The sequence below is a fragment of the Marmota flaviventris genome, chromosome 18 (assembly GCF_047511675.1).
Source record: "Marmota flaviventris isolate mMarFla1 chromosome 18, mMarFla1.hap1, whole genome shotgun sequence".
Lineage (NCBI taxonomy): Eukaryota > Metazoa > Chordata > Mammalia > Rodentia > Sciuridae > Marmota > Marmota flaviventris.
In genome coordinates, this window is record NC_092515.1 from 29,233,388 (window position 1) to 29,258,161 (window position 24,774).

The window sequence follows — 24,774 nt, forward strand, 5'->3', positions numbered from 1 at the left end:
ATAATGGGGAAAAAAATTCAATGGACCTCATAAACTGTTTTGAAATATCATGAGACAACTTGCATAAAGGGCTTACTTAGCGAAGTGCCTGGTCCATGGAAAGGGCTCAATCTTGACAATAACATTATTGAGTCTTCGCTGTGCTCAACGAAGGAGATACTATTATCTTTCCCATATCAGAGAGAGTGAACAGAGAGCATAAGTTGCACAAGGTCACACAACTGGTTTAAGCAGCAAAATGTGAACTTGAACTCAGGTGAGCTGTGATTTTAACTACGATGACACAAATAGAAGCAATAATAATGACGATTACTATTATTGTATTTGGGCAAACCTCTTATTTCTGAGAAGATTATTCCCTGTATATCCAGGGATGTGGTGAAGGATGTTGTCAAAATGAGCCAGCAGGTGCAAAAAAGCTTCGGGATGATGAGCAGAAGTCCTGGGGAGTCTAGGGGCCCCAGGAGTAGGCAGGACTTGCAGAGGTCCCAGAAGCTATGGCCCACCCTGCGGAGCTCCCCACCAGCCCCAGACCCGCACCCCACCTTTGCATACTGCAGCATTCTCTCTGCAGCCGTGAAGTGCGCCTCTGCCTGCGAGCCAAGCCGCGCAGTGGACTGGAAGCTGGATGCCAGCTAGAAGGAAGGAGAAGGCTCAAGTGGTCAAGAAGCTGCTGGGGGGCGGGGGGGGGGGTGTGTGGCTCAGGCCCTCAACGCTCCTGAAAACCACGAGCTGCCATTGCCCCTGAGCAACTCCTCAATGCAAGTTAATTTCCCTCCAAGGATGGATGGAGCTCTCATGCCCCACCAGGCATTTCTGAGTGTAGCTGCTACTCTGGTGAAATCTCCACGTGCAACTCCATCGCCCTGATGCTGCTCCACCTCAAGCTCCCTCCATGTGTGTCTTCTTTCTGCTCAAAACCTTCACCCGAGCCACAGTGCAAATTGCACGCCAGACACAGTGGAGCAAGGACTATTGAGAAGCCTCAACTCACGGGGAACAGGAGCTGGTAGATAAATGCTCCCATCTCTCAGCCTTTGGGGGAACAATCCTGGGAATGTCTCAGATGCTTCACAGGAGATCCCAGTAGAGTTGACCCTCAGTAACCTAGAGAAGGGACCTTGATGACACTCCCATGATGATTTCTTCCCTCCCTGTCTCACTCTTTTGCTCCCTCGATCCTTTTTCCTGGGAGTGTCTCTCAGATAAGCAGCGCCCAAGTCCTTGTTTCAGGATCTGAAACCCATGCTAGAGGAATGTAGGGATTCTTAGGAATTAGAGGCACCAAAATACAGAAACTGAGGTCCAAGAAGATAACATGCAGAATCATCTGGAAGCTGGAGGCAGAACAGAGATTAAGACCTCAATCTTTTCTTTTTTTAATTTTTAAATTTGTTCTAATTTGCTATACCTGACAGTAGAATGCATTTTGACACACGGTACACAAATGGAGGCCAACTTCTCATTCCTCTGGCTTACATAGTGCAGTCTCACATCATGCATGTGTTTAGGGTGATAGCGTCTGTCTCATTCTACTGTGGGACCTCAGTCTTTATGTTTCTCACCCAACAGGCAAACAGAACATGCAGAGGGTGTGGAGTGACAAGGTCATCATACATTCATTCAATACACTGTGTCAGGCACTGGGGCAACCCCAGGTCCCAAAAGGCAGCAGGTAGACCCCTGTCCTTTAGGAGCTCTGCAGATGGAAAGACAGACAAGTCAACAGAGACAGGCAGTGCCGAGGGATTTCTCATGACAGATTCAGTGTGGAGAGCCAAAGGTCCAGCAGAAGGGACACCCAGATGAGGGCCACCGAAAAGGTTCCTAGGGGAGTTGAAATACATGAAACTGGACTTATATTTTTAAAGAAAGGTAAGATCTAGTAGCTAAAAGTGGTTGGAAAAGTAATTCCAAACAGAGAGACCAGCCTACATAAGCCCTGAAAGTAGGAAAGGAATAGGTTACATTCAGGGACCTACAAGCTGTCAGTAGTGCGTGAAAGGGCAGGAAAAGCCTTCTATGTGTTCTTCTATTCAGAGAAGGTGGCCATCACAACACTAAGTTGGAAAAGGAGATCAAGGCTGGGTTGGGAGACTGCCTTTCCTCCAGTCCTCCAGTATGTCAGACCCGATTGGTCATCTTGTCAGGAGATCCTCAAGTATGTTTAGCTGTCTGGCAGATTTGTGCTTCGGGGCAGCTTGGTTAATTAAAAAAAAAAAAAAAATCACATCAATTCTATTCCTCTTGCCAGTGACTGCCTTAGGAGCGGACCCATAATGCTATTCTGGACAATGAAGTGTGAAAAATAGATTTGAGCATTCTGGGAAACTCTTCCATATTTGTAAAAAGGGATGCATGGGAAAAAGTTTTCTCCAGCTTTTAGCTGTTCTTGTGTGAGGACAGGTTGTTTGGGGCTGTAGCAGCCACTTTGTGGCCCCAAGTTGACAACCCTGCAGACAAAAGCCGGGTTGTAGATTACAGAATAGAAGGGTAAAATGATTGTGGGTTCATGCTAGGCCACTGAATCAACCAATGAAGACCCACCCTACCCCAGCCTTCTGGTTATAACAGATGATCAAGGTCATTTTGAGTTGGTCCTTTGTCTTGCAGCAAGAAGCATCTCTGGCATTTAATGAGAAACCTCTTAGGTCTGCAAAGCAGCACAATGTGTTATTCCTGCCACCTAAAGCTCGAACATAATTCCTTGAAAATGCACGCAGAAGTTAATGGGGTAGTGGCTTGACCAACTAGAGAATGCATGTGGGGGTCCCGGGGCCAGATTGGGGGCCTGGAAGGTAGGTTTCAGAGCTTAAGCTTGGTGCACAAGGAGACAGAGTCTGAAGGTTTCTGAACAAGACAGTGACCTGATGGAAGCTGTAACTAAAGCTCACTGGTGAGAGTGGAAGGTGGAATGGAAGGTGTTCAGGGGGCAGGGGAGCCAAGAGGGTGCTAACCAGGATGCAGACGAGACATTCAAACAGGGCAGTGGACACTGAGAAGAAAGAATGCCCCCAAGGACCACTGTGGAGCTGTGATATTGTGAAATACATATTTAACTTTAGTCCCTGTTTCCAAGCCAAAAACTCCTAACTCAACATCTCCAGTGTTATAAGAATGTGTTTTGCATGCAGTGAGCTGGCTGGTGACTGAGGGGCCAAGGTAGCTTCAGGATGGGGCTGGCCTCCTGAAAGACTAAGGCTGGATTATGAGGTGGGGACTTCCAGCCCCAAACCCCCACCTCCAGAAAAGGGAGGGGAGCTGAAGACTGAGTTATCACTAACAGCCAAAGATACACTGTCATGTTATGCAATAAAACCTATAAGGACAGGGCTCAGGAGCTTCCTGGTAGCTAAACACGTGGAGGCACCTGGAGGATGGTGTGCCCACAGAGGGTACAGAAGTTCTCCCACATGACTTCCCTGAACCACTCTCATCACCCGGCTTTATAATATTCTTTATAATAGGCCAGTAAAAGTGTTTCCCAGAGTTCTGTGAGCCATCCTAGCTAATTAATAGAACCAAGGAAGAGAGCCCAGGGACCCCAATTTACAGCCAGCTGGCCGGGAGGGCAGTCTGGTGGGACTGAGCCCTCCGCCTGTGTCCTCTGACACCAGGTCCAGGCACACAGTATCAGAACTAAATTGGGCTAGAGGACAGCAGCTGGTGTCTGCTGGTCAGTCGGCTACAGCACTGGCAGCTGGTGGGGAAGGGCTCCCCAGCACAATTTGGCAACCAGAGGTGGAGCATTCCATGTGGATGAAGCGTAGGAGAGTAGGGAACATGCACTGAGGGTCTCACATCACAACAGAAGTCCAGCTAGGCCTCTGGGAAGGGCAGGGGCCTATGAGTCCACAGTGACCCTAGGAGAGATGGGCCTCTGCTCCCTGCCACAGGACTGTGCCCAGGGCTGCGCCAGCACTGCACAGCCTTCCCCTGAGCTTTGCCCTCCTGGTGGATGTCCTGCACACTCAAGAGGGATCTCTGGGCCTTAATGATTGCAATGCTCCCAAGACATCAGCTTGGAACCTCTCCCCAGAGTTCTAGAAGGCTTGGAAATGACTTTGCATTTTGTGTGCGTGTGTGCATGTGTGTGCACGCACTCCTGCATGTGTGTGAATATGTGTGGGGAATGGGGGAGCTAGGCACAGTGGCACATGCCTGTAACCCCAGCTCCTTGGGAGGCCAAGGCAGGAGGATCACAAGTTGGAGGCCTGCCTGGGAAACTTTGCAAGATCCTGTCACAAAATACAAAATCAAAAGCACTGGGAATGGAGCTCAGTAGTAGTGTGTCCCTAGGCTCAATCCCAGCACCACCAAAAAAAAAAAAAAATAATACAAGGGAAGGAGGGGACAGATAGAACTCAGTGAGACACAGGAGATCCCAAGCCAACTAGAGCATAGGCCACACAACTGCACGGGGGCAATTAATAAATACTCCCGCCCCCAGGGAAGGGGTGCTCTGGAACTGTGCCAGCAGGTACAGCCTCTTCTATTTAATTCTGTAAATTGGGGTTCCTGGGCTCTCTTCCTTGGTTCCATAAATTATCTAGGGTGGCTCACAGAACTCTGGGAAACACTTTTACTGGCCTATTATAGCCATAAGCCACCATGGACAAACCTCTGGAAACATGAATGAGTTACTCAAACTCTCTAGGCCTATAAGACAGAACTGAGAATAGTTAGCATTCACTGAGCAGTTAACCTGCACCAGCCACTATTCAAGATGTTTAACGTGCCTTGGTCCTAATATTTATTTCTCACATATCTATGATTTCAGAACTTGTATTATCATTCTTTTTACAAATGAGGAATCCCAAGCACAGAGAGGTTAACAAACTTACCCAAAGTCTCACAGTTAGTAATGGGCCAGGCCTGGTTTGAACCTGGACATCCCAGGCCACATATTGTCAAGCCCTCTGGTGTATCTTGTGCATCATGGTGAGAATTAAACAGAAGAGGCTCTACCTGCTGGCACAGTTCCAGAGCACCCCTTCCCTGGGTAGGGGGGTTATTCATTAACTGCCCCTGTGCAGTTGTGTGGCCTATGCTCTAGTTGGCTTGGGATCTCGTGGGTCCTGTCCCCAAGGCTGAGAAGTTATTTTTGGTACCCAAAAGGGCACCACCTTACTCATTGTTGACCCCTGAGTGGTGCCTCCCTGGCCCATGTCCTGCAGCACTCAGGAGGGATTTCAAGGAAGCAGTGTGTACAAGTGTCTGGTGTAGCACCCGCCCAGCATAAGCCCCCGAGAACCCCAGCTCCTACTGCACTCGCAGGTGTCTGAGTGTGAGTCCTGCACAGCCATCTGCATGTCTGGTTCTGGACACACAGGTGTGTGTCTGTCCACACAGGACACGCCCTGGTGCAAATATGACTTGGAACAGATGAGGAGCGAAGCCCTTTGCATATCTAAAATAACTCCTCAGCACTAAGGATAGATAGAGCTCAGGGAGACACCTGACATCCAAGCCAACTAGAAAAAAGGCCACATGAGCACAGAGGGGCAGTTAGAGTCACGCCTCAGGAAGGGGCCCTGGCGCTGTACAGCCAGGCTCCCCTGAGCCGGCCTCGGGCCTCACAGTCTCCCATGGACAGCCCTTCCGTGGACGATGACCCTCGACCAGCTACTCCCTCTCCACGCCTCCTCCCACCCAGTGCTCTGTGTGTGGAGAAACTCAGGCCAAGAGGTACAGAGGTCACTCACTCAGAACCTCCTAGAGAATCCCTTTTCAAAGCTGGACTCCTGAAGCCTGACCCAGGAAGGGACTCAGAATCTCTATGGCTGTGCTCCTAAGCATGGGGCCTCGGTTGGCTCCATCTAGACCCAGACCTCCTGGTGGAGGCCCTACCGTCTGTTTCAGCCTTGCACATGTTCAAGACTAGAAGCCCTGACCCCACCCAAAGGGGCTGGGAAAGCTGCCATTTTAACCACCTTGTCGGGTGATTCAGGAAAGTTTGACAACCCAATCAGGATATGAGCAATTAAGTACAAAAACATCAGCTAGGAAGCCAGGAGGTCAGGGCTTGTCCTGGCTCTGCGAATGCTCTGTTTGGACAAGCCTTTCTTCTGTCTGGGCCTCGGTTTCCCCGTCTATACAATAAGTGTGGGAGATTCTATAGCAATGGGCTCCCTCTCATTCTCAAGTTCTGTGAGTCCATTAAATACAGACTTTAAATGTAGCCTCCCCAGTACAGAGGTGACCACAAGAAAACAGAGAAGGCGGGGCACAGACCTCAGAAGATCTCAAATGGCCAAATCCTAAAGTCCTGTGACCCCTGGGTTTGCCCAGGGGCTGCAGGCGGAGGATAGGCACAGCCCAGGAGAGCCCCCCTGTCTAAGAATCCCTTCTCACCTGCAGCACAAGGTTGATAGCCATGACCTTGTAGACATAGAGAGAGGAGGAAAAGCCAAATGTCACAAACAAGGTGAAGGCCAAGGTCACCAGGTTGCCCAAGATCTCCATCCTCAATGCCACCCATCGCGAGGAGGACAGGAACATCAGCAGGTAGTTATTCTGTGTATCAGTCAGCCTCTGAAACCTGAGAAAGGAGAGCACAACCTGAGCACCATGTGTTTGTCCAGCCCAGGGCTCCCCACGAGGACACTGCTCGCTTCCTGCAGCACCCCACTCCCACCACTTAAACGTGAATTTTCTTTGGGGGTTGGGAGATATCCTCCTCTTCCTTACCCTTTTGTCAACCATGGATTTGGATAGAGCTAATCCAATTGAGGAGTAGGTTCTGTGGGCACCTGCATCCACTCTTCCCCTAAACTCTATGACTGATTCTTTGGGGGGGATGAGTGAGTTACACACCTGGGTCAATGACATGAGCAATTGCCAGGATCGGTGAGTGAGGGAAGGGAATGAGCATTTGTAGTAGGATCATGGGAATCCTCGTCCAAACAGAATCTACCATTTTGCTACCATGAGGGTAGCCTGGAGCTTCCAGGAAGTCTCCAAGACTTTGAAAATGAAATCGTGTCAAGGAGGGCCGAGCAATAGAGAGCCAGTCAGGGTCTCTGGGGACATCACCTGAGCCTCTGGGTCAGGACTCACTTGAAGTTTCTTCATTGATCTGACCCAGCCTGTTGTTATAAACACTTTTATAAGTACAAAAAAAAAAAAAAAAAGTAAAATGCTGATTTAATGAACATTCACATACCCTCTAATATAGCAATGGTTAATATTTTTATTGTTTTAAGTCTTTTCTTTTTAAAATTTTTTAAAACTCTATTTTATTTATCTACATGTGGCACTGAGAATTGAACCCAGTGCCTCCCACATGCCAGGCAAGCACTTTACCACTGAGCTACAACCCCAGCCTTAAACATCTTTCCTTTTTAAGCCAGTTTGAATTCATTTTTTTTCTATCACTTCCAACCAAAACAAACCTACAAATTTGCAATTTTTATATACCACCACCACAATTTACCAAATCAATACACAGCCTGTAATAGATCTTCTCCCCAAATTAATAGTATTTTTTCTTTTAATTGACTTAATATATTCTATAATTAAATTAAGAGAAATTTTTATCACTACCTTGAATGGGTTTGATGTGTTAGTTGAATTTTTCTAAGGTCTATTCAAATAAACTTTTGATTTTTGAAGTAAAGTACATTCATCTACATTCCAACTAAAACCATCTTCTTACCACTGCAGTGGTCACCCAAAGCACAGTGGCCTTGTGAATCATTCTGGTCATATCTTCTGAACTTTTGCACAAACCAATCCAGCTTCTGTGCATCCGACCCTCCCAAAGTGATTCAATTATCCCTACTTTGAGGCTTTCCCAGATTAATTACAATTTTAGACCTGGTGGCCCCTCTATTCAGGTCACCTTGCTGTCCTTCGAATCTCTTTTCCCCTCTACCTGGAGAGTTCTGACCCACATCGTTTCTTAAGCTTGACCCTCACTTCATTTAGATCTCTGCCCTATTCCTTCCTCTGAGATCTTCCTTCAGGGCAGCTCCAGTTCACCGCAGTCTCTTTGTGTCCCTCCCCCCCTTTTTTATGCCTCAGGGCAGGGATAGTGTGTGTCTTCTTCCCTGCTGTGTACTCTGTGGGTGCTGGGCACAGGGGGTTCTCAGTGTGGACTGAAAGAATAAGTCATGCCTTGATCTCCTCAGTGTAATGCCAGTAGGAGATTAGGCACCATGGTTCACCCAGGATCACATGGTCTCTCCTGGCTAAATCTCACCCAGCATTCAAGGCCAGCTCAGATAGGGTCTTCTCCCCAAAGCTTCCCCCACCACTTCTTCTCCCACTGAATTTCCATGCTATCTTATCAGTTCCCTTCTTTTATCTTCCTTCCTATCCAATCCTATGTTATTACAAAAATATGTGTCCCTGTTTTCTCTTTCACCACCCCTGAGCTTCTTATAGGTGAAGGCCAAGTTCAGTTATTCTCTACAAGTAGATTAACTCATATTACGCCATTAAGCCTCAACTACAATCTCAGAATTTCCTTGTTTATTTCAACAAACATTCAGAAGGCAAATCTATAGTGAATGGGGAGCAGTGAATGGGGTTCTGCTATTCAGAAAGCTATTGTTTCTCTTTAATTTATTTAGATGAGATATTTGTTCAGAAGGGAAAGAAAAAAACCTAATGCATAATAATAAAATAACCTAATTGCATAATAATATACCTGATTATTAAACATAAAAAAACACACACAGTTATCCTTCAGCATGCAGATTGCTTCCTACACCTCCTGAGGCTACCAAAACCCCAGGATGTTCAAGTTCCTTTATAAAACAGTCACAATGTGACCTACACAATCCTCCCGTATACTTTAAATCATCTCTACAATACTTACAATGCCTAATCAATGTCAATGCTATGTAGATAGTTGTTGTATTGTATTATTTATGACAAGGAAAAAAAAGTTTATACATATTCAGTTCAGGCACAATTCTAACCCCCCTCCCCCGCCCCAATATCTCTGAGCTGCAAGTTGTTGAATCCATGGATGCCAAACTAGTGGATATGGAGGGCCAAGGGTATACATAAACTAACTATAGGTCTTTAAAATTTTGCAAACATTTTCCATATCATCTCCACTTTTATTCTTATAAACATCATCTTACAGATGAGGTTCTGGAGGCTCAGAGAAATACGGAATGAAACAATGTTCTGATTCTTCTAAAGATGACACCACACCCAGAAGCTCTGTTTCCTTCTGGATCCTGCCCACCCCCTTGTTCCCCATCACTGTCAGAGGGCAGCAGAAGGACTCACTGGCTGAGGAAGTCTTCCATTTTTCCATAGACTCGGATGGAGCTCAGGCCATGCAGAGAGAGGTGAGGATGTGGGAGAATAAAGGAGACCGGCTGTAGTTCTCCAATCTCTTGAACACGTTGATGGCCCTCTTGAATATTCTGCATGGAGAATGAGGGTGAGTGAGTGGGGCCATCCACCCCTGGAACCATCCAATCTGGGTTGGCCCCAGTCTTGTACCCCAAGTCTCAAACCCCACTTATACAGGGAAAGAACATACTCACATATAGTAGACAAGGCAAACCACGCCTACTATGGCTGCCATCAAGAAGATGTATGGAGATAGCACACCGAAAATTAACAGAATGGCTATCAACATCAAAAACAGGAGCAGGAACTCCTCAGTGACAGTGGGCAACAACTGGTCCAGCTCATCCAAGTCCCCCGCAAAGCAGTTCAGGAGTCTGCCTATGGGGGTTGTGTCAAAGAAACTCATGGGGCAGCAGGAAACCTGCAGGGACAAAATCCACAGGGTCCATGAACATAGCAGCAGGCCTTGCTTAGAACTGGACAAAGATGCCCATTTCCTTTAGGCTCTGAAGGGGTGCAGGATGAAGCTCAACAGCCATCCGGGGAGGAAGCATAGAGCATGGATGGGCTCTGGAGTCCACCTGCCTGGATTCCAGGGCTACCCAGCTCCTCCACCTTCTGCTTCTGACCTTGGGCAAGTTATTTTGAGTCTCAAGGTCTACATTTGTTATAGTCCCAGTATAACGATACTTCATAAAGTTGTGATAAGGCTTGCATATTTCTGCAAATATCCTAAACACCTATGAGTTGTACCATCTAAGAGGGTAAATATGGTCTGTGAATTATAAGTCAATATACCCGGAAAGGGCTCAGAACAGTGTCTGTCCCCTAGTAAGCATGTCATCAATATCAGCTCCGAACATTTTCTTTTTTTTAAGTAAGCAAACTTTTATTGAAGCTTTAATTGTGATACAGAAATACATTTCAACGGATTTAAGTCTGACACCAATGAAGAAAGAAATCATGGCACCAAATTTTTCTTCTATCACACCTGGATAGATTCTATTCCATCTACAGTTTTTATTTCTCTAGGCTTTGTTCCACACAAATTTGTGCAAGTTTTCGGCATTAGAAGTCTTAAGTCTATTAGGAGAGAGGAAAAAAAATTTTAATAAAATAAAAATCAGACCTCAAGCCAACAAACATTACTGATCTACTGGGATACCACTCCAAAACAAAATCCACTCGTCAGTGGGGAATTTTGGATAATTCCTGCAGAAATAGTACACTGTGCATAAACCAAATTGAATTGTTTTCACAAATGTTGTACAGTCTCACAACAGAGAAAGTCCTCACAACAGAGAAAGTCAAAACATTAGGTGCTGTGCTCATTACAGAATCAAACAGATCAAGTTGACTGAAAGCTTCCTCAATGAAACATTCAATCAACAGCATGCATGAGCTATACGTCAAAACAGTGTCTAACCATTTGATCTCAAACCAAGTAGATTACATGTTTAAAAACACTGAAAAATGTGTTTCCTTTATAATTACAGAAGGAACAAAGCATCACTGCATCAATCCAGAAATTATCAAGAAAATATTGTGAGTTCAAGAAATACAAAATTTAGTCAATTTTGCTCTTCTCTCAGTTGCTTCAATACTGCAGTTTTTGCTAAAACTATAACTAAAAGATCCCAACTCTTGAAAAGCCTATATTACTAGTCATTTCCCACTGGATATTTTTAGAATTTTAATTTTTTAAAATCCACCCATATATTCTGCTACATGGTAATATGTGAATAACCTGGCAGTCATACATTTGATCCTCTGCATGTCACAGAAGGAGATGATAGAGAAACAGATGAAGTCAGAATACACACATGTGTCACTTAATCACAGAACTTGTAAGTCTTAAGATGGAAAAACCACTGATTCTGCTTTAAACCAAAGTTTACAATATTACTATGAAAGGAAATTAGTGGCAATGGCTACTGAAAGTAAAAGTTAAGGTGGATGATCCAAGCTGACAGGACTGAATGAATCCAGTACAAGCTATAGGATAAATCTCCCTACTTAACTACTTAGTGATAAAAATCCTTTAATACCACTACTTAGCAAGTTAGTAAAAGCACAGTACTCCATTAGAAGTTAATCTCATTTATTACAGAGCACAGCAGAGAAGGCAGTGTAGAGTTCAGTCAGTATACCCTAATCTCAATCCCTGCTAATCAACACTGGATACTTAAAATTCTTTTGTGGGAGACATTTAATTTTGTCATTTATCTTCCAAAAGCGCCCATGCCAATAAAAAAAGGGGCCAGATTAATATGCCCTTAAAAGAAAATTAAGCCCAAAGACTTTCCCTCTTTGCCCATCTGGGGTATAATATTAGTATACAAACCCACAGTGTAAGTTTATTGCTTCATTTGTGGGGCTGGAGGGGAAGACACCAGGTTGAGGGAAGAAATCAAAGGACTACAAATGCAGAAACAATTATTAAAACAGTAATACACAAAATGAGTAATGGGAATCATTTTCTTAAGGACTTGTCTTGTGAAAGACAAATTTAATCGCTGTTGCAAAAACACATCTGTGTGAAGTAGAAACTGGTTTCAATAACATTAGTAGAAACTATGTTCTAGAAAGTAAAGGTAACTGGATGTAAAATTCTAGCAGCAATTTAATAGTACAGTCCCAGATGGTTAGGCTGAGGCTAACACCTAATGAGGATGAAAGCCTTGTCAGTGGGGAATTTTGGATAATTCCTGCAGAAATAGTACGCTGTGCATAAACCAAATTGAATTGTTTTCACAAATGTTGTACAGTCTGACTGTTGGTACTTGTAGCTTCTGGATTTCCCAGAGAGTTGGGTAATAAGTCAACCCGATTAAACCCTGGAAATTTTGATGAGTGAGCTTGATCCAGCAGTTATGGACCAGTTCTACGTGAGAGATAGTGTTACTGCAAAGGATGTCACTCGTGCGAGTGGAATCTGTCACTGATGCCATCCTGTTCAATCCTTGTGGATGATGTTCATTGAATGGAATGAAATCAGATGGAACTTACTGGACTATTCACATCACTCAAGAACCAGAATTTTCTTATGTTAGCTTGGAAACAAACTTAAGTTTCCAAGTTTGTTTCTGAGCCCAGGATCACCTGAGCAGCAAAGTTGTGGAAGTCATCAAGCCAGGAAAATTTGTGACCACCTTGTTTGTTAATCAGAGTTCTAACTGTCGCACAGTGCTTTCTTCACCCCAGAAGATTGAGGGTTTTAAACGTCTTGATTGCCAGAGTGCTATGTTCAATGATTACAATTTGGTCTTTACCAGTTTTGCCAAGCAGCAGCAAAACAGCAGAGTTGATTAAGGAAAATGAAGTTGATTAGAAGTGGTGACTGCTTTCTAGGTGTTGATACTGGGGGCTATACTTTCCAAAACCATCACCTTGTAATTGCAGAAGGCCCTAGATGTAATGACAGTGTGATAAATTTGAAGTGTATGCATTAGATTTCTTGCATGAATGGTCTCTTCTGTGTTTAGGTATTCTATGCAGGTCTTGCAGTGAAATTGAAGTGCATGTACAAAAAAATTTACTATATGAAGCTCCTAACATTTTCTATAGAAGGGATGGATGACTGTCACTCAGGATGGCTAAAGGCAAATAGCAGCAATTCCACTTAAATTTCACAAGACTAGGACTCTTGGGTTGTATTTCACCATGATTGCCCCATCTTGAAGGTGGAACCCAACTTGATCTCTGAAAGCCAGTGGACATGAGTCCTTTGGAAATCAAAGAACATTTCAAACTGAAAGCACTCTAATAAGCATCTATTTCAGTGTCCTTGCTTAACAGATGGAAAAAAGAACAATGAAGCTCAGAGGAGGGGCAGTGGCTTTGTGACTTGCTGAAGGTCACCCAGATATTAATGTCAAAGCCATGACCTGGACAGGCCTCTTTAAGTCTTCCCCCACCCTCAGCACAGCCAGCTCTAGGCACTTCTTAAAGAAAGGCCCGTGGTGCTGACGGACAGACCACTTTCACTGCCCTATGGATTTCTCAAAAGCCACAATGCAAGAAATAGAAATTGATAAAAACTAACAGGATCTATTAAGGCCAAAATTAAAGGTAGGAGAAGAAGGAACATTGTGACTATTCAGGGATAGTAACTAACAGAGCCACCAAGTGCCCCTGCAGCAGCTGTCATGGCAAATGCCTGGATAGTTCTTGTTAGTGTTTGCTTTCTAAGAGGCTCAGGGGAGCAGATTACCATCTTTACTTTTTCTGTCTCCAAAATGCCTTTAGTTTTATTTCCAGAATCTTTTGTTAATTACTTGAGCTAAAGCAATCAGAATTATTACAATCACTTCAAGAAATCAGAGGGCAAAAGGGTCATTCCCTCAAGGACTCCCAGCACCCAAGGGGAAGTCTGAGTGCTATGGAGCAGGGGGCACTGGGACAGACCTCAGTGCTGCTGGGAGTGTGCAAACCGTCTTTCTGAGCCCAGGATCATTGAGGATTAGGGGCAAATGCTGGAGACACAGGGAAGAGGGTTTTTGGTTGCTTCCTAAAATAAAACTAAGCAGGAATGTTTTTGTTGGTTGATTGGGTTTAGTTTAGTTGTTCTTCTTCCCATTGAGCTGAGTTTTTCAGAGATTTTATCCTTCACTCATGATTTAAAACTACAAAGTCAAATTTAAAATCAATAAAGCCATGAAAGAACTAGAAAAAGAGAAATATTCAAAATATTAAACACTTTCTCATGGAAAGAAACTTGGATATTTCTTAAAATTAAGGTATAAAATATCACTTGCAGGACTAGCCTCTGGATATTTCTAGAATCTTGGAGCAGGCAGCTTGTAGAAACCAAGGGGCCAAGTGCTGTACCGCTGCCTGGATGGTAAATGGTAGGCCTCAGATAGCACTGCACTTACCTGCAAGGTAGTCACCTTATCTGAGAAGGAGGGAAAGTTCTTGCCTCATCCTCTCAAGACTGAAACACTCAACAGCAACACAACTTGCATTCAATCTACCAGGAATGACGGGTCTCTTCCTTCCCTTCCACGCACCCCTATCAGAGTGCCTAGCTCACACCTCTGAGCTCCAGCCTTCTGCACTCTATTCACTTCCCCAGAAATGCTCTGCTTTTGTCCATCTCCAGCCTCCTAATCTTGAGCTGGCTAAATCCCAACTCATCCTTCAAGGAGTGACTGCATCCTCCAAGAAGCCTTCTTGGACTTCCTTCCCCCACACCCAAGGCAAGGTTATGTGCCTCCCATGTTCTTAGGACACTGTGTGCTCCATCCCATGGTAAACTTGCACATTACAATACAGTGGCCCATTTTCTTCCCTGTTTCCCCCATTGGACAACAAGCCCATCACAGCCCAAACCCTGACCACATTGTTCATTCACCACTGCAAGCCTGTAACAGTGTCTATCAGTAGTGATATCTGATGAGGGGAGGGGGGTGACATTTCTAGGAGGTGTTGTGTTTTACCACAAGGAATTCCAACATGTGATGCCTTATGTGTATCTAACATGCATAACACTTAATGCACATTCTAACCATAATGCACATGGAATTCCAGTTATCTCACAGGTAAAATGAGGATGACCATACCCACTACAACAGGCACTTGGGGAAATTATCAGCAACTCTATACATGACAGGGCTCAGCCAACAGAGGCGAGCATTGGTGTGTCCCTTAACCCTCCACCAAGGGACACTGAACTCTTAACTCATTCTTCCAGCAGCAGGAGAGCTCTGAGGCACCTTCCTCAATCCCTATCCACCTAGTGAACCAGTTACACTCCCTTATAACTATGACATTCTGGGAAAAGGCAGAACTATGGAGACAGAAAAAGCAATCAGGGATTTGGGGTATTTTTAGGGCAGGGAAACTCTTTTTTATGATTTTAAAATGGTGGATACATGTCATTATACATTTGTTAAAACCCATAAAATGTGCAATACAAATAGTGAACCCAAATGCAAACTGTTGACTTTAGTTAATATTAGCAAGGTATCAATTGACTCATTCATTTTAAATGTTCCACAGTAATGCAAGACATTAAGACTAAGAGAAACTGGGGGAATGGAGTGGGGCGGGGGGATATGGAAATGCTCTTTGCTTTCCACTCCATTTCTCTATAAATCAAAAACCAAGTTAGGTAAGGTCAGCGTTCAGCCTTGGCATACCTAGCACCCAAATCTATACCTTGTCAAGGAGCTTGTCGTGCAAGACTGTAGATGCTTTTCTGGTGACCTTGGTGAAAGCCCCTGAGGAGCAGATCCCTGTACAGATTAGGCACAGGGTGCTGAGGCCGTACACCAGTTGGTAAAAGGGCAGCTGAGGATTGTCCAGTATGTCTCCTGGGTCTGCAGTGGTCCTGTTGCTCTCTTGGCTGCAATTGGTCTTCAAGAAAGAACAGGGGTCCAGGGTGAAATTCAAGAAGAGAATGTCCTTCTCCAAGGGGCTACATAAAACTATATGGCAAGTAGGTAAAACCACGTGTTCAAACCTCCCTGCTCCATGCTTTAGCTGTTCTCCTTTTCCTTCCTCCTGCCCTGCCCTGGATTAGGTCCTCAATGTCCATCCCCTGGACCACAACAGCCACCCCTTCTACATTCTCCACTGCAATGCAAAGACAAGATGGACACATGACTTCCAAGGCTCCTTGCCAGCATGGTTTCAAGTTAGACTCTACTAAGGAGATGCACTCACAGGAAATCTGAAAGGTGGAAAAGGAGAAGCCATCATACTGTGGTGGCAACTGGGCAGGTGCATGGGATGTGGACTTTTGCCACTGGCTTTCAGGTGTCTAAAACTCACCCACTTTAATTCTGCCTCATGGTGGCTCCCATCCCCCAGTGCCCCAGAGTGCAGGGGAGTACTTTAAATAAAGCACAGTAAGGAGGCAAAATTCAAACCAAAGGAGAAACCCATGAAGGAGACATGCACGGATTCCTGGGGACTGTTTGGGAACAGAAATCTCTTGGGTTTGTCCCCAAAAGACTGCATGGTGATGACCCATTCTACAAAGCCAGAAGGCCAGTGCAGGATCCCAGCTCCCAGACTATTCTTCCTGGAACACACTTGTCAACTCAGCTCTGGGCTTGCCCCATGGGTCCCTAGCTGTGCTCTAGCCCTCAAGGGGATCTAAGGGAGCAAGAAGCCACCTACTCACATAAACCCACGTCATGATACTCACCCCTGAGCCCTGTGCCAACCAATAGCTCAGCCACCAGAGGTTGAAGATTGTGAGGAAGACTGTCACCACCATAAGAAGGAAAACTGTGACAGACAGGCAACCTGGGGGGAAGACGGAGGGGGTGCACAGGTGGTGCCATGAGAAGATGCCAAGCAATTAGTATCAGAGCTGCTAAGCCCTGAACCATTTGATCTCCTGGACCCCCATCCACCTTGGACACCCTGGAGGACTGGGAAGAACTGGGCTCTAAAGTTGGAGAGCCCTCGGTGCAACTCCTGGATTAAATTCTGACTTCCAAGTTGGGTGACCCTGGAGAAGGCATCAAATATCAGTGATAGTCTATTTCCTTGCCTTTTAAATGGTGACATTCAAACAGACTCAGGGACAAACCGAAGATGAAATGAGATGATGTGTGTCAGGCACCCAGCCCAGTGCCTGGCACAGCAGCAGTATTCTAAAGAAGTTAGCTCCACCTTATGCAGATTCTTAGGGCTCACTTTTAGAAAGAACCTTAACAGTCACCTTTTATACATTAAAGTGTACTATGAACTATTATGTCCTGTGTGCCATTTCTGAGTTTTGGATTTCTATTCTCATTTACATGGGTGCTATGGTTTGAATGTATGCATTCCTCCCAAATTCCTATGTTGAAACCAAACCACCAAGGTGATGGTATTAGAAGGTGGGGCTTTGGGAGGTGTTAGGTCATGAGGGTCCCACCCTAGTGAGTGAGAATAGTGCCTTTACAAAAGAGATTTTGAGCCCTGACTCATCCATTTTCCAAATGCCTCCTCTGGAGGACAGAGGGCGCAGCATTCAAGCTACCATCTTGGAAGCAAACATCAGACCCTCACCAGACACTGAACTGGGCAGTTCCTTGATCTTGGACTTCCCACCTCTAGAACTGTGAGAAATAAATTTCCATTTTTTATAAATTACCCAGTCTCAGGCATGTTGTTACAATAGCACAGACAGACTATGACAATGAGGAACCTGAATCTCAGAGAGAGGAAAAACATTTCCCAGAGTCAGAGAGCTGGTAAGTGGAAGATCTGGGATTCAAAAAGTCAAGGACGGGAGACCTGGGTGCATTCCCTCCTTTGGTATCTGCCTCTTGCCCTAGCACTCCACCCATCTACCCAGTCTATGTCCCGTGCCCATGTGTCTTTCCCAAATTCTACATTTCTTCCAAGTCTGCCTATTCTTTGATGAGACCTGAGACTATTCCTGGCCACAAAGATCCCTCTCACTATCTGGAGGATGCAAGTTCTTTATCTCTAGAGAGATTTCAGGGTTGATTCATAGATGACTTTCAATCCCCTCCCTCAGAGCTTGGCCTGGCACATAGTAGGTACTTTGTAAATTCAGACCAATCAACTTCTCAATTTACTCATCCGTTTCACCAGGATTTGCTATTCCCCTGCTCTGGGCAAGCCACATGTTACACCTGGCAAGGATGCAATCCATGGTGGAAGGGGTAGGAAGGGGTGACCTGTGCACAGCCCACCTCTTCCCACCCCCTACTCCTCACCCACAGGTGGAGAAGAGATGCATTTTACACAAAGCTAGGCTCTAAAGTCACCAAACAGCAAAAAGTTGCAAGGAGTCAAAAGAACTTAAAAAAAAAAAAACTCTTAAATTACTCAAAAAGGAGGGTACCATATACTAGGTTTTGTGTTCCCAGCAACGTACAATAAATGTGCATGATAACATATATCATTTAATAAAACAGTAAATTTGAAAATTCTAATTGCCACCTTCTTGCCTTAAGGAATCCATTTTAAATCACACCTAATATACAGCAAAATAAAAGTTCTGCCAGTGTCCCTACGTGCAGTGCTTGCTGGTCTTTTCTGTCCTGTTTTTTTCTTTCAGCTCTGCTCACGATCCATTCAGTTGATTTCACAACCCGCTAGTGAGTCGGGACCCAAAGTTTAGAAAACACTGAAATAACAAGTATACTGAAATAATTAGCAGATGCGAAAACATCATTGCCAACATTGACTCATGCCAGAGTTACTACAACTGAGAATGGTCAGATTTGTGCAAGTCAGATTCCACGAATGGCATGACCCCTCTGTGCCTCTCCACCTCCTAGGACCTCACAGGTTCCAGTCTGACCTGGCTTCAGGGGAGGTGCTGATCAGGACAAGAGCCCCAGGCCTGGGGTGGATGCTGATAGACCATACCTCCAGCTGCTCTGATGTACTGGAGGTAGACACTCCAACTCAGGGAACCTTCTTCCATCTCCTCCTTCTTTGTGAGCTGCTCTTCTGGCACTGGGTCAGGATAAGAAAAAAAAAAAGAAAATGAAATGCCTCCCAATCAGCTGCTCCCCTTCCGGGGCCAAGAGGGTGTCCTGCCAAAGCCTTCTGCTTCCTCACCTTCCAGGGAGGGTGAGTGTGGAGCTGGGATTTACCTAGGTCTGTCCCTGAGCAGCAGGTTTTCCATGGAAAACATAACTGACGGTAATCATCGATTTGAACTCCAGAGTCTGGATAGAGGGTCCCTCCCTGGCCATTCAAACAATTCTGGAGGGGCCAAGCATGATGGCGCACACCTGTAATCCCAGCAGCTCAGGAGGCTGAGACAGGAGGATCTCAAGTTCAAAGCCAGCAGCAACTGAGCAAGGTGCTAGGCGATTCAATGAGACCCTGTCTCTAAAAAATGTACAAAAAAGGGCTGGGGATATGGCTTAGTGGTCAAGTGCCCCTGAGTTCAATCCCCAGTACAAAACAAAACAAAACCCGTGGAGGGTCCACCATTCCCATGTGCTTAATGGGTTGAGAGAGGCAGAAGGAGCAAATGAAGCAAGCAGTGACGTGGGACCAGAAAGTCTGGATTCCAGAATGGTCACCATGTCACTGTGAAACCTCAGACAGATCACTTAACCTGTTTTTCCATCTCAAAAATAGCAGGCCTGGATGGTTGCTAGGATGCTCTGCAGCAATACATATTTGAGACAAGTTTTCAAAAAACAGTCGCGACACCACTCCAGGCAGACCATTGGCCTGAGCATGGGCTACAGATCAGTGCCTAGAAACACCAGTAGGTGGGCTGGAGGTGTGGCTCAAGTGGTAGCGCGCTCGCCTGACATGCGCAAGGCGCTGGGTTGGATCCTCAGCACCACATACAAATAAAATAAAGATGTTGTGTCCACCGAAAACTAAAAAATAAATAAATATTTTTTAAAATTCTCTCTCTCTCTCTCTCTCTAAGAAAGAAAGAAATACTAGTAGGTACCTCTGATAATAACAGCAACCACCTGCACAGCCATGAATATCTGTTGTGTCTGCCTGACATGCTCCCTTCTACTAAAACAGAACCCCAATATTTCCTGGGAAGAGACTCCCTTTCTAAAATTGAAATCCTGAGAAAAAACTAGAGTAGGGTAGAAAATCTTTCAATGGGTTTTTACCAAAAAGACTCTGCACTTGTTACTGCTGCTTGGAGCACCCCAAAGATGCTGATTCCTAATTCTTCTCCTTTTCCCTTTATTCTATGGTCCACACCCTGTCCTGCCAAGACATTATCTTTCTGTTTATATTAGCCCAAATCTGTTTCTGACCCTGGCAGCGGAAGACTGTTGGTGACAGGAAACTAGGATGGGCCATGCACTGTGCCGGGAACTTCCCTAGGTCTGACCTCATCTAATCTCTACTATAACCCTGCAAAGTCTGTACTATTATCTCCACTTTTGCCACTGAGGGTTCACAGAGCTTGTGCCGCTTGGCTGGGATCCCACAGCTTTGTAAGCAGCAGAACTGGGTTTCAATTCAAGAATGAATTTTCTTTTTCTTTTATCTGTTCTAGTAAGTTAAGAACCATTTTTTCTTGAAGGAAAAATCTTTCCCTTGTGCTACCCTGCCTCAGAAAAGACGCTGATTTCCAACACCTTTGCTCACAGCATTTATTCTCTTTTTTTATTAATTTTTTTATTTATATAAGACAGTGGAATGCATTACAATTCTTATTACACATATAGAGCACAGTTTTTCATATCTCTGGTTGTATACAAAGTATATTCACACAGATTTGTGTCTTCACACATGCACTTTGGATAATCATGTCCATCACATTCCACCATCATTTCTAACCCCATGTCCCCTCCCTTCCCCTCCCACTCCTCTGCCCTATCTAGAGTTCATCTATTCCTCCCACACTCCCTCTCCCTCTCCCACTATGAATCAGCCTCCTTATATCAGAGAAAACATTCAGCATTTGTTTTTTGGGATTGGCTAACTTCACTTAGCATTATCTTCTCCAACGCCATCCATTTACCTGCAAATGCCATGATTTTATTCTCTTTTATTGCTGAGTAATATTCCATTGTGTATATATGCCATGTTTTTTAATCCATTCATCTACTGAAGGGCATCTAGGTTGGTTCCACAGTTTAGCTATTGTGAATTGTGCTGCTATAAACATTGATGTGGCTGTGTCCCTGTCGTATGTTGTTTTTAAGTCCTTTGGGTATAGACTGAAGAGAGAGATAGCTGGGTCAAATGGTGGTTCCATTCCAATTTTCCAAGAAATCTCCATACTGCTTTCCATATTGGCTATACCAATTTGCAGTCCCACCATCAGTGTATAGTGTGACTTTTTCCCCACATCCTCGCCAACACTTATTGTTGTTTGTCTTCATAATAGCTGCCATTCTGACTGGAGTGAGATGAAATCTTAGAGTAGTTTTGATTTGCATTTCTCTAATTGCTATATATGTTGATCATTTTTTCATATATTTGGTGATTGATTGTATATCATCTTAGGAATGATCCTCCAGATGTCTTGCAAAGCCCCTCCCATCCTGCCTCAGCTCTACACAAGCAGCGGGCTCCACAGCAGTCACTTCCTGGATGGGATGCTTTAGGCCTCCTGATCACCACCACCCTTATCCTGGTCCTCAACGACTCCAAGCTGTAACCCGTGTGTGAGAACATTTAGGATCTAGCATAGTGAGGGAAGTGGCCCAGGAAGACATGAACCTGGCATTTCTTCCAGGACCTCAGAGGAACCCGGAATGGAGACATCCTCGAGATTTCCCCTCATCCTTACCAGCATTCTCCTTGAGGGGCTCTTCCTTGCTGGTAGCCAGAGCCTGACCTGCTTCCTGTGGGTTCTCTGTAGTCTCTGCTGCCTCCTGCAGTGTGTCCTGGGAAGAGAGTACAGGCGCCTGGTGAAGGAAGGGTGCTCTGCCCTTCCCTGGGAGCCAGAGCTGGGTGGGGCGGAAATCACCTGCAAGGTGTCCTCCCGCATCTTCTGCACCAGCTGGGCATACCGCCCCCCTTTCTGCATTAACTCTCTGTGAGTTCCATTTTCACAGATCTTCCCATCTTCCAGCAAAATGATCTGGTCGCAAAACTCTAAGTACTGGGCAATCAAAAGCAATAAGGTCTTCAGTAAGTATATGTGAGGGTGTTCAACTTCCTTATTCATTGGGGAAAATGTAAATTTAAATGATAATAAATATTAGTTTGTACCACCAGATTGGCAAAAACTCATAAGTCAGACAACCCCCATGTATTGGTGACAATCCAAGTGGTATGGTTTGGATGTGAGTTGTCCTCCAAAAGCTCATAGGTGAGACAATGCAAGATGGTTCAGAGGAGAAATGATGGGAGTCTTAACCCAATCAGTGAATTAATCCTTTGAAAGGGATTAACTGAGTGGTAACTGAAGTGGTGGGGTGTGGCCGGAGGAGGTGGGAATTAGGGTGTGGCTTTAGTGTATACATTTGTATCTAGAAAGTAGATTCTCTCTCCCTGCTTCTTGGTCACCATGATGTGAGCAGCTTCCCTCCACTACACATCTTCCACCATGATGGTCACCTCACTTCCAGCCCTGAGGAATGGAGCTGCCCTTCTATGGACTAAGACCTCTGAAACCGTGAGCTCTCGAATAAACTTTTCCTCCTCTATAATTGTTCTGGTCTGGTCCTAGCAGTGAAAAAGCTAACTAAAACTTCAAAGTAAGGAGAATTCTCATAAAGTGCTGGGGAGATGGTAAGTTGGCACAGATACTTTGGAGGCTATTTAAAAATACCTAGTAATGTGCAAGGTGGTTTCCCTTAGGGGAAACTGGGGACCAATTCCAGGGGCTCCCACATGCTACGATACCCCCAGCCCTTAAGATTTTTGAAGAATTATGAACAACTGATTCCTAAAACTCTATCCTAAAATAAAAACTTCTCAAACCTATTTGCAAGGACAGTTGTGTATATATATATTGGTAAAGGTGAAAATGGGAAACAAAAGTTCATGTGGGAGAAATGAATTCTAATATGTTCAAATACTGGAACACTATACCAGTGAGAATTCAATAAAGTTACCCATTATCAACATGGGAGATCTCAAAAACAAAAAGTTAAGTGAAAAAAAATATTGAAGGACACAGAAAGTAAAATATCAATAATATAACATTTAAAATATACAAAAAGGTGCCAGTGACTCACACCTGTAACCCCAGTGACTTGGGAGGCTGAGGCAGGGAGATCTCAAGTTCCAGCAACTTAGTGAGGCCCTAAGCAGCTTAAGGAGACCCTGTCTCAAAATAAAAAAGTAAAAAGGGCTGGGGATGTAGCTCAGTGGCAAAGCAATGTTGTCTTCAATCCCAGTACCAGATATATTAAAAATACACACACATATATATGGAATACGTATAGATTCCTATATGTATTGTAAAAGCATGAAGACCATAAGCAATGAAGTAAGACGTTTTAGCAAGAGGGAGGAGAGAGTGTGCAATGTAGGAGGATAATCAATGTTTAATTGCTTACTCTGGGTGGTAGATACATAGGTTTTCATTAATTATTTTCTAAACCTTTTTTGGTCCTAAATATTCCATAGCAAAAAAATAAATAAATAGTAAGGCAGATGCTACCACCAGAATAATGAATGAAAATAAACCTCTTTTCTTTATAAATTATCCAACCTCAGTTTTTTTTTTTTTTTGTTATAGCACACAAAATGGATTAAGATACCAAATTTGGAGGAGTCTAATCTGAGATGAAGGGACAATTACTATGAGGTTGTTATTATGTACTCTGAAATGGTTGATCCTGAGGATCTTCATTATTCATCAATCATGGCCAGAGCCCTGGAGGGGTGGTCACCTGCAACTGGTGGGTGACCAGTATGACAGTCTTCCCCCTGAGTGTCTTCCGAATGCACTCTTCAAAGATGCACTTCCCCACACGGGCATCCACCGCAGACAAGGGGTCATCCAGTAGGTAGAGTTGATGGTTGGCATAGACAGCACGGGCCAGGCTGATCCTCTGCTTCTGTCCCCCTGAGAGGTTGAGACCCCTCTCCCCAATCTGCAGACAGGCAGCAAAAGGAACCATGTTTAGAGGGCAAAGACAATCAGTTGTGCTCAAATGGGTGGGTAGGGGTGGCAGATGGAATCCCCTCAGTACAGACCAAGACGTACCCACATTCCAGGGTACCTGATGATTTTCAGAATTGTGCCCATCTCCTAATTGGATACAATTTTTCTAAACCTGTCAACTTCTCAGGAGGCATATTAAACTACTAAAAATTTAGATAGAAAAATAAATCACTCATTCCCAAGAAACAGTACCTTCTCACAACTCCTTCAAGTTTTGAACTTCTATTGACTGCACCTGGCTCTTTGTGGGACCGTCAGCCTGGGTTAGGGGTGTCATCCGAGAACATCTGCACTGTTTGCAACCCTGACAGCTATAGTAGCTTGGGGCTTTGCTGTTGTAGTCATGGGAAGGGTCACCTCCCATGCACCTGCTGTGTTAGGAATTCAGGGTGGAAACTGAGTCGCTGGGCAGCATGTTTGAGTCCCCTTGTAGATTAACACTGCAGGCAGCCGCCAGTTAGCCCATCAGGCCCTGAGAGCTATGTCTGAGACTGCATTCTAGCCCCTGTCTATCATGAACTCCGTATAGAGAAGCAAAGTTCAAAGAGTGGGAGGGCAACCTCTTGTCACTGCTCTGTAACCAGGTCACCACCCTGTGACCCTGGACAAGCAATTTCACCTTACTGAGGCCAAGTTCCCCATTTATTCAACAAATCCTTATTAAATAGCTATTCCTGTGCTCTTAGAGTGACAGTTAACACCTATTCTCTGCCCAACACTATTCAAAGTAGTTTGTATGAATTAATTTATTTAAACTTCAAAGTAATCCAATAAGCGCAGTCGTCTTATTTAAGCCATTTTACATATAAGGCCTGTTCTTCCTATAGAAAGAACAACCTTAAAATGAGAATTAAGCTCTCTATGTACAAGGATTTATAGTCCCATCTTTTAAAGAAGAATAACAAAACTACTGCTCT

At 44.6% G+C, this 24,774-nt stretch overlaps 1 protein-coding gene and 1 pseudogene across 1 annotated transcript in view; one reads left to right on the forward strand and one right to left on the reverse strand.

Moving 5' to 3' along the window:
* Abcc11 (ATP binding cassette subfamily C member 11) overlaps positions 1-24,774 on the reverse strand; it is a 66,073-nt gene that overhangs the window by 11,305 nt on the left and 29,994 nt on the right. Inside the window, 11 exon segments of the mRNA XM_027939006.2 lie at positions 546-635; positions 6,355-6,541; positions 9,247-9,305; positions 9,308-9,386; positions 9,510-9,736; positions 15,478-15,675; positions 16,472-16,572; positions 18,661-18,750; positions 21,527-21,623; positions 21,707-21,841; positions 23,583-23,786. Coding sequence (XP_027794807.2) covers positions 546-635; positions 6,355-6,541; positions 9,247-9,305; positions 9,308-9,386; positions 9,510-9,736; positions 15,478-15,675; positions 16,472-16,572; positions 18,661-18,750; positions 21,527-21,623; positions 21,707-21,841; positions 23,583-23,786 — 1,467 coding nt within the window.
* Positions 9,837-12,627, forward strand: LOC114095660 (S-adenosylmethionine decarboxylase proenzyme 2-like; annotated as a pseudogene).